The 14,755-nt window shown below is 41.4% G+C and overlaps 1 protein-coding gene and 1 long non-coding RNA gene across 3 annotated transcripts in view; one reads left to right on the top strand and one right to left on the bottom strand.

The window, feature by feature from the left end:
• The window catches only part of CDH13 (cadherin 13), a 657,553-nt gene extending 644,709 nt beyond the window's left edge, over window positions 1-12,844 (top strand). For both annotated transcript variants that reach the window (XM_081924041.1, XM_081924042.1), the window contains exon 14: window positions 9,944-12,844. In XM_081924041.1, coding sequence (XP_081780167.1) covers window positions 9,944-9,951 — 8 coding nt within the window. In that variant the 3' untranslated portion in view covers window positions 9,952-12,844. The remainder of the gene's footprint in view (window positions 1-9,943) is intronic.
• Window positions 2,203-8,503, bottom strand: LOC309375685. Its single transcript, XR_014171004.1, has 3 exons — window positions 6,538-8,503; window positions 3,090-6,304; window positions 2,203-2,819 (listed from the first exon to the last, which is right to left on the bottom strand). It is a non-coding gene; the product is annotated as an uncharacterized lncRNA (long non-coding RNA).
• Window positions 12,845-14,755: the final 1,911 nt, after the last annotated feature.

Below are 14,755 nucleotides of genomic sequence, written 5' to 3'. Positions count from 1 at the left end.
AAAGATTACGGTGCTGTAAAAAAGAAAAAACAAGAACATGAGAGACCCTTAATGTGTATTGAGCAGATGAAATATCCCCATCAATGGTGGCAAAATTATGGGCTTAATTTTTGCTCGCATATCCAGAAAGAGGGAGAGGAAAAAAACCTGCTTACTTGCTTGGCTTCGCTCTTGGTGCTTATACTTTATGAGCCACTTCTGCCTGGGAGGTAAATCCCTCTGTCAAGTGAGGATTTTGCTTCCCACGCCAAATTTTGTGCCTGCGTGCATACGTTTGACAATCTGGAATGGAGGATAGATAGCACAATGTGTGAGCCATTCAGTACGACTATGAACCCTCTGTGAATCTCTTGCCAGAACAAAACATCTTGGTATTATCATTTAAATGAAGCAATTATTATCTAAGCTTGGGATATGTTCAGGAAGTCAGTGGAATGATATGTGGTTGAGGTTTTTATTTTATTTAGGTTGGGGGGCATTGAATGAGTTTAACTGCTCTGAAAAACTGCAGGATGGCAAATAATCTCGAAACAGCATATGCAATGACTGCCCCTAGCAGTAGATGGGATGGATTCCAGCTGCATCAACCATGTGAAGGGAGAAAGCTAGTATTCTACAACTGAGTTCTACTCAGAATAGATCCATCAAACTTAATGGGCTTAAGTTAAGCCAGAGCTGCACCATACATTTAAAGCACATCCACTGCATATTTATTTATTTATTTCAAAAGTAAATTATCAATGAAAGGAACTGACAGTAATAATTGAAGTCTTTTGAAGAGTTAAATAACAATAGACTAGAAACAGATGGAAACTCACATCAACTTTCTAAACACCAGGGTAAACTTGTCTTAAAAAAAAGAAGAGTTTTTAGCAGGCACCAAAAAAGAGTACAGTGAAGGCGCCTGACTGATATCAGTAGGCAGGAAGTTCCAAAGTATAGCTGCTGCCATATTAAAAGAGTGTGTACAAATGTGGAACAGGTACAATTTTGTATGCCACCTGTAGCAGTGCCGGTTCTGCCAATTGCAATGGTTGAGTGGGCATATATGGGGTAAGGCTCATCTTGTAAGTAAACACAGATTTCAAGCTAACTTTTCCCCAAAGAATCCTGGGAGATGTAAATGCTAAGGATTCTGGGAACTGAAGTTCTGTGAGGAAGAAACTGTTGTTCCCAGTATTCTTAGGGGGAAGTCGTGTGCTTTAAATGTAAGTTGGGTGTGCTTTAAATGTATGTTGTGGATCTGCCCTTAGTCATGTCCATTAATTTCAGTGGGTCTACCCTGAGTAGATCTAACATTGGATACAGACCCTATTTTTGTTTGTGTGTTTTATAGCATTTATATCCTACCTCCCCCCCCCAAAAAAAATAGCTTAAGGCATAGTCCTCCTCCTTCCCATTTTATTCTCATAACAACCCTGTGAAGTAACTTGGGCTAAGAGATAGTGACTGGCCCAAGGCCACCCAGTGAGCTTCATGGCCAAATGGGGATTTGAACCCTGGTCTCCCAGGTCCAAGTAAAACACTCACCACTACACCACACTGGCCCTCAGGCTCAAAATGTGCTCTGGAATTTCTGGGTAGGAAAACCTAGATCTCTGCAGGTCATCTAGGCTTGTTCAGTGTGTTTTACCAGTTCCTACAAAAAAAGCCAAAAAGCAATTAATGACCAAAGAAAATGTAAAAAAAACCCACATAAACATTATTTAAAACAACTTATTTTAGCAGTGGAATATCACATTATTAACACTTTCAAATTCCCAGAGAAACAAAAACAAAATATTTTACTGGCATTAAAACAATGACAATGTTATGTTGGTGCTGGGAGGACTTCTCTAGGTAGAAGATTTGTAAAGTGAGCTTCGCTGGACTTTTAACATAGACCAGCTGCTGTACAAGAGTAGCTTCAAACTGCATTGGTGGTTCCTCTACTCAGTATGCTACTCATTACTCATGGGTACAGCAATTAATTGCAAGCTGATTTAGGAGCCGAGACATGCTTTCCGCCACACCCTAAAAAGAGCCACTCACTTCCTGTATGTCGTTCATCATTGACTGTAAAGAGTTCCCAGTTTGTGAACTTCAGCTCACATGCTGGGATTATATGCAATCAGGACACCCACAGAAAGGATGTATCCAGAGTTCACACAGCCATTACAGGTGCATGGTACTTGTCATGATGGTCTCATTGACCATCAGGTCCAGTCTGCCCATTGGGGCATGGTGAAGCAACTACCTCATGGGCACCCTGCCTGCCCCACCACCTCTGATGGAGAAGAGGTGCTGGGGTCAGTGCTGCTTTCTGGTGACATCTCAGGAGATTTCATTGGACTTCCATGAGATCTAATGGAGTGTGCCAGATTTCATGAGATTTTGGTGAGATCTCACTGGAAATCAATGCCAATACCAGTGCCACTTCTCCACTGGTGGTGGTGACAGGTCACAGTGAGGTGGCATTTTGCCTCAAGTGGCAAAGTGCCAGCCCTGTTGAACACCGACACCCATCAGTTTCTACTGACATGGCCATCAGTCAGGGATGCTGGGGTCCAGCAATAGCTTATGGGTCACATGTTAGCTACTCTTGGAACAGGAGTCTTCCTCAACCTAGTGCCATCCAGATTTTTGGAAACACAACTCCTGCAAGCCCCAGCCAGCATGGAAAAAATTAAGCCACAGATAATAGTAAATACCTTTAGAAATCCATCTTGCCCCCTAGAGAAATTGGGTGAAATGTTCCTTCCAGACTCTAGAAATAGAGGATTTCAAGAGCCCATTTGCACATAGTTCTATCATACGCAAAAGGTGGTGCCCCACATTTCCTGTCCTTCTTGAATAGATATGAACACTACAATGCTACAGTGGTACCTCTGGATGTGAACGGGATCCATTCTGGAGCCCAGTTCGCATCCTGAGCAGAACGTAACCTGCGTCTGCGCATGCATGGGTCATCATTCACCACTTCTGCATGTGTGCGTGATGTCATTTTGAGTGTCTGCGCATGCGCACGCACGAGCGGCAAAACCCGGAAGTAACCTGTTCCGTTACTTCTGGGTCGCCGCAGAATGCAACCCGAAAACGCTCAACCTGACGTGTCTTTAACTCGAGGTATGACTGTATTTTGAAATGAGCTATAGGAGCAAAGAATTGTTCAGTCATTTTGAAGTCAGTCTAAGCAACCTTTAGTGCTCTCCCTTTTCCAAGTTGCCTTGGGGTCTAGCCAGGTCTGCAAACTGCAAAGTTTGACTTTGGTAGCGATAAGTAAAACACTCCATTACCCTGCCGGAAAGTGAGGAGGCAAAGACTGAACTCGATGTGAAGAGACTAAATGAGTTTTGTGGAGTCTGCATTGAAATTAATTTGTCAAACTGAGTGTGAAAGGCCTCAGGTGTGCTGGGGAATGGCGCATCACACAGATGCCAGGACTCTGATTGCAAATAAACCTCAAAGATATCCTTGTATTTAACTATCTATTAATTTCCTCAAGCCTTCCAGTTGAAGTGACAATTCCTGGTAAGACTTCACCCCTGGTGAGTCCTCTGCATCTACCCGCCCCCTACTTATGATGATGCCACTCTTTCCCATTTCAGCAATGAACCAGAAGACCTAAGATGCAATATAGTCTCATTTCCCCCTCCAGTCTACAAATCCAGAAGACATAAACCATTAAACATTTCATTAATTGGATGATTTAAATCTATTTGAGTCTCAAGCAAGCAGAATTTGGGGAAACAGTTAATGGAGCAAAGCAGCCTCCCCCAACCTGACAGTCTCCAGGTGTCAGATTGCAAATGGCATCGTCGCATGGGTCACACTCTGACTAGGGCTGATGGGACTTGGAGCCTAATAGCTTCTGGACGGCACTGTGTTGGCTACCCCTGCAAAAGAAGTTTCTTAGCAGCCACGTGAAGCTTGCTGATCCTATATATTTACACTCCATTGAAATGAATGGGTGAAGCCAGGAACTTGTGTATGATTTCACACAAGAAATAAATACATATAGGAAATATGTATTCTATGCATACACATCCACATAAAGAGGAAAAGAGACGATGAATAAATGTGAAAGATAAGTGTATCCATAAGGCATAAATACTTGATCATTCGGAAATATTCCTACTATGTGATCCAGTTGTTGTTTTTTATCAGCTTTTCCTCAGAAGTGAAAGCAGCACTTGAGAAGATTAAACCTTGATGCCTTATGTGGTGTATCTTGAGGAGGAGAGTGGGGAAATGTTTAATATTCCCTGGTTTTGACAGAGCTAAATTACTGGTTTGTAATAGACTGTGTTTCTTTTCTGGGCGGTTTATTAATGTCAGGCGTATGACTGCCGAGTCATTTTCTGAATTGTTTTAAAACAGTCTATAGCTAAAACCAGCCAATAATTCACAGAAGATAATTTACTTGACAAATTTTGGCTGCTGCTCTGCTGGCAGGGAGGCCACAGAAAATCACAATTTCAGTCTGCTCAAGTTTATCAATTTTTTATCTAACCCAATTTATCTCCTTGTCTTCCATGGGATTCAGTATTCAGTGTGTGATATTCCAAACTGCAGCAGTGTTGGAGGACTTTCAGCATTCCAAATTAAAGCTACACCAGCTGATTTTTTTATTTGCTGCCAAGGCCACGTGGTGCTTTCTTTTCTTTCGACTTCCCACCTTCAGTTGCATTCCCTGCTTGTGCAATATAGTTTCTACAGAGTAGCATTTTCATGATTAGCCACTGGTGACATTGCCAACTCTAGATATATGTGAGAGCTACCACTATGGATCTCAAGGATCTTCAAAGTCCCAAGGGTTCTCTTGCTGTCAGAAAATACCTAGTGAGCTCTTCACTCAGAGGAGTTTAGCGCCTTTCATATCCTCAGAGTCCTTCTGAGATCTACTTGTTTAAGCAGTCTTCCTTCCCCCATTAATCACTATATCACCAAGTGTGTTGCCTCTCCTTTTCTTCAGCTAACCCTTTCCCTCCTTGACTCACCACTGGGGTGGCTAGCCCCAAATTGCTGCCTTTTCCTTCACAAGAACATAGTAAGAGCCTGCTGCATCAGGCAAGTGGCCCATCGAGTCCAGCATCTTCTTCTCACAGTGGCCAGCCAGAGACCTGTGGGAAACTTGCAAGCAGGATATGAGCACAAGAGCCTTCTCTCCTCTTGCAGTTTCCAGCAACTGGAATTCTCAATTATATTTGCATAGGAGGCTTGTTGCTACACATATTCAAACATCCCTTTCCCAGGCAAAGAAAAATTATCACAGTTCAAGGGCATATTCCAATTAGCCAAAAGACACACAAAGGCAGGGTTTGGGAGGGGGGTGTCCTAAGGAGAGTCCCAAGGGCCAGATTAGCCTGAGGTTCTCCATCGCTGGTATAGAAGAAAGCATTCTGGCATTTTAAAAAAAGCAGTCATGAATTTCCTCCTCCCATCCTCCTTTAGGGAGGGAATGTGGGTAAATCAGCAACCTGAACACTGTTGACTGTCTTGTTAGCGCTTTGATTCTGACCAGCTTCCCATCTCCCTGTTCAGTAGCAGTCAGGTTTTATTGAACCTTATGCTGAAAGTGCATGTTTTTAATCATCTGAAGATTAATTCAATAAATATCTGGAGAGAGGGTAATTGTGCTTCTCCCCCCTGAAGAAACTGAGTGATCAGCTAGCAAACTTGAGCATCTATCCTTATCAACCAAATGATTGTATATTACTAGAGCCAACTTGAATGGCTTTAAAAGAGAATTAAACAAATTCATGGATGGCTGATTTCATGGCTGTGCTCAGCCTCCACAGTCATTGGCAGTATTGCTTATGAATGCCAGCTGCTGGAAGCCACAGGTGAGGAGAGTGCTCTTCTGCCCAGGTTCTGCCTTTAGACTTCACATTAAGGCATCTAGTTGGCCACTGTGAGAACATATTGCTGAACTAGACGACCATTGGCCTCATTCAGTTCTTAACATTTTCTGAATGAAATTGATCATTTAAGTCCATTCCAGTCTTAAGACATGGTTTTGCAATAGAAATTGCCTCAGTTACTCTGGAGGATGGCCTGACCTGCACTGTGAAAAGAACAGCGGAAGTTCTATCACGTTGACTCATTTTCATCATTACCCAATAGCACTTGATACCACCAGCCATGGTATCCTTTTGGGCCATCTGGCTGGAAAGGACAAGCTGTCACTCTTTAGTGGCTTCGTTCCCATCTGGCAGGCTGGATCCAGGTGGTGGTGCTAGGAGACTGCTCTTCTACTCCATCACTTTTGGTCACCACAAGGTTCTGTTTTGTTTTCTATGTTTGTTAACAAATACAGTGGTACCTTAGGTTACATACACTTCAGCTTACATATGCTTCAGGTTACAGACTCTGCTAACCCAAAAATAGTACCTCAGGTTAAGAACTTTGCTTCAGGATGAGAACAGAAATCGTGCTCTGGTGGCGCGGCGGCAGTGGGAGGCCTCATTAGCTAAAGTGGTGCATCAGGTTAAGAACAGTTACAGGTTAACGTACCTCCGGAACAAATTAAGTACATAACCCGAGGTACCACTGTACACTGGGTGAAGTCATCCAGAGGTTTTGGCTGAGATAGCCCCAGTGTGCAGCTAACATACAAAGCTATTTATTTTGTTCCAGTATTTCAAGTTCAGGGAGGGACTAGAATTGATACTACAATGTCTGGAGCTAGTTCAGGAATTGATGGAGTTTAACAAAGTAAAAACGTAATCCTTACTACAGGGATGAGGAATCTGTAGCCCTCCAGCTGTTGTTCCACCCCCCTGGACCCCAGCTAGAATGGCCAATGATCAGAGTTTATGGAACTTGCAGTCTAGCAACTTACAGAGGAACATGTGTTCCCCACCACTGACTTACTAGATGGAGCTACTATTAATGAAGAATGCTGGTGAACTAGGTAGGGTAGTTCAATCTCTTCTGGATGAGATTGCATTCACCCCAAAGGTGCAGGGTCCCCAGCTTTGGGTTAGTACAAGATCTATTGCTTTCCTTGGAGCAGAAGTTATGGTGGTTACCAGGAGGACTTAGATGACCTTTGACTTAGATGATCTCCATTTTGGATCTTCCTCTTGAAGAAATGTTATGTTAAACATAGCATAGTTTCTTGGTCAAAAATGATGGAACCCTAATCACATAATTCCTGAGCTAGAGAAACTCAACATAAAATTTGATTTGAGTAACAGACCAGTCATATTAACAAACAAATCTTTTAGTAGTATTATAGTATTCCACACAATGCCCAATGTGCCTGTATCAGAGATACAGAAACAAATTATTCAAAACAAACAGCAATAGCTATCTAGCAAACAAGTAACAACCATTGGGGTCTTGTTTAGTCAGTATATGTTTAGCAGTCAGTGGAATGCGCAGTGGAAATGGAGGCCACAACTGTGAAATTATTTGCATGCTAATAAGTCCCCTTCTCTTTGGGAGTGTCATCTCTGTATGGCTGGTAAGAACAGTTTTAACAATATTTGGATTTAAAAAAAAATCTTCCAGAGTCTTTGTTTCTTTGTGCTTTAAGCATAGAGGTCCATTGCAAACTGATGAGGAAGGCAGCTAAACAAAGACATTGTGTTATAGCCAACCAAGTCATCACAGAAATAGAATGACTTCCACTTGTGCAACAGAACTTCTCCTCCCTTTCTCTCCACAAACACTTCTCCAAAATCTGTTCTGGAGACTTCCCTAGCCCTCGAGAAAAGATGTGGAGGGTTGTGTGGGGCACATGGGGGTAGAAGTGAGGGAGGGGAGAGTTTGTTACATGAGCAGAAATCATTGGTTGGCTTCAACCCAACATCTTTGAATTAATGATGATAAAACATTTCAGAAAAGTAAGTAGAACATTACTAGTATTTTTTAAAAGATACACACTGCTTATCGTATTTTTCCATGTATAACATGCCCCCATGTATAAGATTACCTCTATTTTGCTACAGCCACCAAATGTCTGCACACTTGTTGCCAAACGTCCACCTGCCCACTCAACACAACCACAGCCAATTGCATGCACATCTCACTGCTGCCGTAAATTGCCCGCCCAATTGCCGCAGCCAATCATCAGCAGGCCTTGCTACAGCAACCAATCACACACCCAATCACCTCTGCCAATCTCTTGCTGGCTGCTGCCATCAATCCGTCCGCCCCCCCCCCCCCCACTATCCATGTATAAGATGACCCACAATTTTTGCCTTTTATTTCTAAGGAAAAAATATAGTCTTATACACGGAAAAATACAGTATATTCACACAATCTCCATTAATCTGGAAAATTAGCCACCATTTCTTGGGGTTACCTGATACAATTTCTTTCTACTGGAAGTCTATTTATTCCCAAAGTGGTTGTGCGTGCTTGGTCATGGTCTTAGAGACAATGTTCCACAAAACAACATAGACATGCATTGCATAAGAGATGAGAAGGTTTTGAGCCTTCAGGTGTTCTTGAACTCCAATTCCCATCAGCCTGCATAGCCAACATTCAGGGATGGTGGGAGATGGAGTCCTGCAGGTTCCCCTCACCCCTACCTTATACCAAATCAGATCATTTCCCTTTCTAGCTCACTGTGATTCCCCCTCCGAGAGCCAAAAGGGCGGGAGGGCTCAACCGCTCACTCTTGGAGTAACTAGCACAGATTAAAATCTCCATTTCACTCATAAAAATGCATTAAGCATATGAAACAAATCCATGCAGTTATTACTGTGATTATGAGTATGCCCAGATAGTTAAAGCTGTGTTAACTCTATATTAAATGATCTTTAATATGTACTCAAGGGTGAGTTTATATAAGAACATAAGGAACTTACCATTCTTAATAAAAGAAGAAAAGCCCCGCTGGATCTGACCAAAACAGATGCCTCTGTGGGAAGCCTGCAAGCAGGACCCAAGTGCAGCAGGAACTCTCCTCACGTGCGATGCCCAGAAGTTGGTGTTCATGGTAGAAAATCTCCATTGTGGCTAGAACCACTGGCAGCCTCCTCTTCCAGGAATTTGTCTAATCCGTTTTTAAAGCTGGTGACTTCCTGCAGGAGTGAATTAAATAGTTTAAGCATGTGATATGTGAAGAGATACTTTCCTTTATCTATCCTGAATCTTCCAACATTCCGTTTCAATGGATGTTCCCAAGTTCTGGTACAGTGGTACATCAGGTTAAGTACTTAATTCGTTCCGGAGGTCCGTTCTTAACCTGAAACTGTTCTTAACCTGAAGCACCACTTTAGCTAATGGGGCCTCCTGCTGCTGCCACACCGCCAGAGCACCATTTCTGTTCTCATCCTGAAGCAAAGTTCTTAACCTGAAGCACTATATCTGGGTTAGCGGAGTCTGTAACCTGAAGCGTATGTAACCTGAAGCGTGTGTAACCCGAGGTACCACTGTATTATGATAGTATTAAATGACTGTATTAAAGGAACACTTGTTCCTATATTATTCTGAATGGATGTTAAACATTTTGGAAGACATTTCTCCATGTCCCACCACTGTTTTAATTAAAGCTGGTAGGGGTAGGCTCTTCTAGGTGGTAGCACCTGGGCTCAAGAACACTCTCTCAAAGGCCATTAATAGCACTTCCCTTTCTGTTCTTGATGCCTTGAAAACATTAATAGCACACAGAAATCCATTGATAGATTATGGATCCTCTTGCAATTTCCTGAATGTCTCCCCCTCCCTCCGCTTTGTTTCTCATTTTGCATCTCAGCTTCCTAGACTGGATTTCTGAAGATATATTACTCAAGGGCTGCAATTGACCAATGTAACATTTTGAACTTTTATCCTCCAGCTGTAAATTGTCATAAATAATTGCTTCTGAACATGGGTAATTTAATGTGCCTTGCTTAATCATGTGCAAGCAATCAAGTCAGCAAAACCTTCAGATTAAAAGGGATATATATATATATATATAATTGTCACCTGCTTGCTAATAACCACACATTATTTGCCCATCTCTTAGGTCTGTAAGAACTCCTGGCTGACACCTGAAGCTGACATTATTGGGTTGCCATGGTGACAAGCAAGCAAAGGATATGCCATCCCAGTCAGAAGATCACCTTTGACTCTTACGATTCCTTCACTCCTAAGCCTCAGTCGTGCCAGATGTGGCACTTTGCAACTTCACTATGTCTGTCCTCCCAGCTGCACGATAAGTTTCTGACAAAAAACCTCCTGCCTCGGTCTGACTTTACCAATGGGTTTCTCACCTATGAAGACGGACGGTTGATGTAGTTGCTCGCCGAACGGTTACAAAATAAAAACAAAAACACCACATAAATCTGATCTTCTGGGAGCAGAATTACAGAAGGACTCCACCTCCCCTCTCTCTCTGTTGACTTGTTGCTATTCAACTGTTTTAAAAAAAAAAATTGTCTGTGGGTTAGTATTTGTATATGTATGAGTGTATGTATATGTATATATATTTATATAGAGAGAAGAGATATACAATAGGGTTAGCTTTTGTATGGCATTCGCCTTAGGCTCACGGTCAATGGAGCAGAGCAGCACAAAGGCTCGGTAACAGATCAACATACCAATAATAGCTTAACTTGCAGTGTAAGCTGCATATAGAAAGAGAGATCCAATATTAGTCATACTCAGAGTAGACACACTGAATCAATGCACCTGAGTTACTAGAGTTCCACTGGTCACAGTGGGTCTACTCTGAAGCATGACCAAAAGAGAACAAATTGTGGTACCATGAGAAATGACCACTTTGGTGGCACTTCCTTAAGAAAAGAAGTCTGGTACCATTCTCCAAAAGGTAAGGCTCCTTTTGTTAATTCATCCTTCCTGTTCACATCCAAGAATATTTTACTCTTTCAGCTTGCTGTGGAAGGTGAGGGAAAAGTAACACCTAACTGTGTTCTAGGGAAAAGAAAGTAGCTCTTGCTGATGATGGATCATCTATTTAGATATTTCTGGTTTTATAAAAATCTATTTTATAGCCTGCCCCTCCTTCCCAAAGAGAGCACGGGGCAGAAAATTATTAAAAGAAAACACCTGTTTAAAAAACAAATAAAAAAACATCAATGACTTTTTGATAGAGAATTAAATGATATCTCCTTAACACCTCCTCAAAGGCCTGAACAAACATGAGTTTTAAATTTGCGCCTGAACATAGGTAGAGTGGGGACGACCCAATTTCATCTGGAAGGAAGTTCCACAGGCAGAGTGCCAACACTGAGAACTCCTTTAGTGAGGTAGCCAAGCTCTTGTAACTGTCCCATTTCAGACGGTAGGTTCACATGATGGAAAATTCCAATGTAGAAAAAGGATACTTCCATATAGAATAATAACACAACAGGGAGAAAGAGTTCTAGCCCAGCCTTTCCTCCTTGACATGGATTGGTTTTGGATGCGAGAATATTCCCTGCATTGAGTACCATTCCATCATGTGAAACACCCCCCCCCCCAAAAAAAACAACAACCAACCAGTGTGAAGTAGTATTGCCCACACACAGGTTCTCCATCTCAATGAGAATGAAGTCTCCGTGTTTGTACATGACAAGAGACCACACACCCACACCCTGCCTATTTGGAACAAGCAACATACTGGCACACATTGCCCAATCGCCCTTGGAGCAAGCTGGATGAACAAATCAGGAAGGCTTGATTTCTCACACCATCCAAACAAGGGATTATAGTTTGTTGCTGCCTAACAATCTACAATCCATAAACCAACAGCAAACCATGTCTTAAATGTTAGCTAGTGATCATGGCTGGTGGGGGGGGGGGATCCACAATCCCAGGTTCAGAAGTAATGGGATGCCAAGCCTTATGGATTTGCTTCTTCCTCTCAGCAATGCAGGAATGTTCAATCTCAATAAACAACAATAAGCCACAAATGCTGGCTTATCATTACAACTGAACACAGCCTGTGTGTCAGTTATAAATAAGAGATCAGGAGGTGTGCCCTTTGACTTTGCTATAGGCAAAAAACTGATGCCGTCATCTAGCATTTCCACCTTCAGATAATTTACAATGAAAACACTTGAGAATTCAGTGGTTGGGCACCAGGCGGTCATCAGCTTTAGGGGTGGGGGGAGTCTGTAGTGTCATTCAAACTCATGCATATGAGAACACCTATCAAGAGCTCCCATTGGTGGCCCTTTTTTTAAAAAAAAGTTCCTCAACAGCCTATTAATAACCAATTCTCTCAATGCCTTTGGAAGCTAGCTCTCATTAAAGTGACACTTGAGCACACCTAGTGGGGTGGGGGGAAAGTTGTTATATAAATATATACATATATATAAAATTTGTTTTGAATATAGTATATATACATACATACACAGGTACACACACAGTTTAAATGAAAACTAACAATGAAAACTCCCTCTTTTTTTCCTCTTTCTTTTGGTCCGTGCAAAATAACCACACTTGTTTGCAAACTGTAGGAATAAAGGGTGTTCATTATGTATGAATATGAATCCTTTTTTAAGGGGGGAAGTATTATTTGGTGAGCATGTAAGGAAATGGCAAAGTTCTAATTGTACCAAGACGTCCATCTTGTTAATAAATTGTAAATGATCCACAAAGCTCACACCAAATTTTTTTTTATAACAAAGGAAATATCAGCAAAAAAGAGAAAGAAGTATATTAAATTGACAGACTGTGGCTTTTAATAGAATTTGACAGTAACTAGGGGTAAGGTAAGTGTCTTAGACTCTTTTAATAAAGTTGCTTATTTAAAGTTTGAATTGCAGAGCTTTCTTATGCAAGAGAATGTCGCAGCTGTATATTTTGGGTTGGATTTGAACAAAAACTTACACACCATGCTGTATGTTTAAGCGTTACCTTCTATGTCATACCTCTGTTCCTACGGTAGCTTTTTATGAATCATTAAAGAAATCCAACCGCACATTTAGTTTTTCATACTCTTACACCAACTAGCAAGTGTGCATTGAAAGGAAACCATTCTCTCAAGCTTCTTTGTTGTACCAACCATGACCAGATGTTGGCCCTTTTTAAAAAAACACACGCTCCCCCACTCCAAATATGTTCAATGGCCAAACGATACACAGATGTTGCTACACCATCTGCAATGATTTCCCTGTTCAGTCCAGTGGGGAGGGGGTACAGTTCAGCCTTCTTAGCCCTTTGAGTTGGGAAGCTGGCCTCTCTATTAAGACACCTGAGCCATGTTCATAGGACCTCCAGTCGTGCGCCAGAGCGCATTAAAAAACCATGACTTGGACCAATGCAGGTCAGCATAAGTTGGGTTTTATACATTGTTTGGGGAAAATGCTTTGACAACACATAAGGGACAGATCGCAATCCTGAAAAAGTCATTGCACATTGTCTACAAAAGCATGTATTCACTGTCAGTCATACTCAAAGCTGGCGCACTGAAAATATTGGATATAGATCTACTCTAAGTAGTATTTAGATGCAAACCTGAGTATCCCAACTTTTGAGAGACGGGAGATTGAAAGGTGCCAAAAAACAGGGAGTTGGAGATCCTATTATAGTGCAGCAATCTGAGAATTTTTTCTTTTTGTCTCTCTGTTGCTGCATATTTAGCATAAGGGTAAATACAGTTCTGTCTATAGCCGATGTAAACCTATCAACATGGTCCATCTCTGGCCAGTGTTGCATCACTCAGAAGGTGGAAGGCCCTTATTCCCCAAATGTTGTATGTGATCAAGATGTTTTGAAACCATAGGGAATGTGGAATGAAACATGGATTATGGATGAATCTGTCTTTTTTTGCCTCATTGGCAACTAAATTTTACAAAAACAGGCACCAATCCCATTTATGTCATTTCTTAGTTTTTGAAAAAGGTTGTGATTAGGTATTCATTCAGGAATGTAAGAAGGCTTGTTAAAGCAAGCTAGCCCACACAAATCCATGAAGCTTCTAATCAAACAGTGCCATTTTTCAATGTGGTACAGACGTTGACCTTAAACAGATGCAAGCTCAGGTAAATGAAGTTGAATGAAGATTCAATTGTAAACCTGTAGGATAAGGTTGGAAGAGGAAACTGTTTTTCTTGGCACTAATGAATCTGATTGCAACAACATGTTGACCCACCACTCAGCAAATCCCATTTAGCCCTTAATTTGCTAGATTGAGCATCTAAAAAATGGGATTCTCTGAAGCCAATAGAACAGCATAAGCATGCAAATATTTTATTTAGCTCACTGTTGTTTTCATTTCACCCAGATATCGAGAACCTATAAAAACTTTGCTGTTGCATGAAAAAGACAACATTTATTTTTTTTTTGCCTTATTTACACTGAATTAAATGAAATATTTATTAAGTGTTAAGGCACATCATGTGCAAAATCATCTGCATTGAGAGAAAGGTGCATGTAAAAACAGCCCTGGCATTAAATAATTTTGTTCTTTAAACAGAATTTTTGTTAAAAGCACAACTTTAATATAACCGTTATTAAGCTAATCAAAAAATTGTGCTGATTAGCCAGGCAAATGCCATTTTCAATAGCAGTCACAAATGGAGAAATTGCCAGAGTGCCTTGGGAGCCTGTTCATATCTTGCTCATGTGCATATATTAATGTACATTTTTGTTCGGCATTTGCAAAGCTGAAAGATCAAAGCAAAACAATGCCAACGGAACCTCCTCTGGGTGCCACAGCAAAATTCCAGGTTGGATAAAGCACATAGCTAGCCAGCCAGATTCCCACTTGACAATGAGGAGTAATTCAAATGACTGTTTTTCTTATAGATTTAGACTGATGCTCAATGGAAGACATTTTGGCTTGTCATTTCTGTGCCATTCTTTCTTTTGTTATCCAACCCAATATTCA

The sequence above is a fragment of the Podarcis melisellensis genome (genome assembly GCF_964234715.1).
Source record: "Podarcis melisellensis genome assembly, chromosome: 8".
NCBI classification, from domain to species: domain Eukaryota; kingdom Metazoa; phylum Chordata; class Lepidosauria; order Squamata; family Lacertidae; genus Podarcis; species Podarcis melisellensis.
The sequence above is the reverse complement of the archived record's forward strand: the minus strand, read 5'-3'. Positions and strand labels throughout refer to the sequence as shown.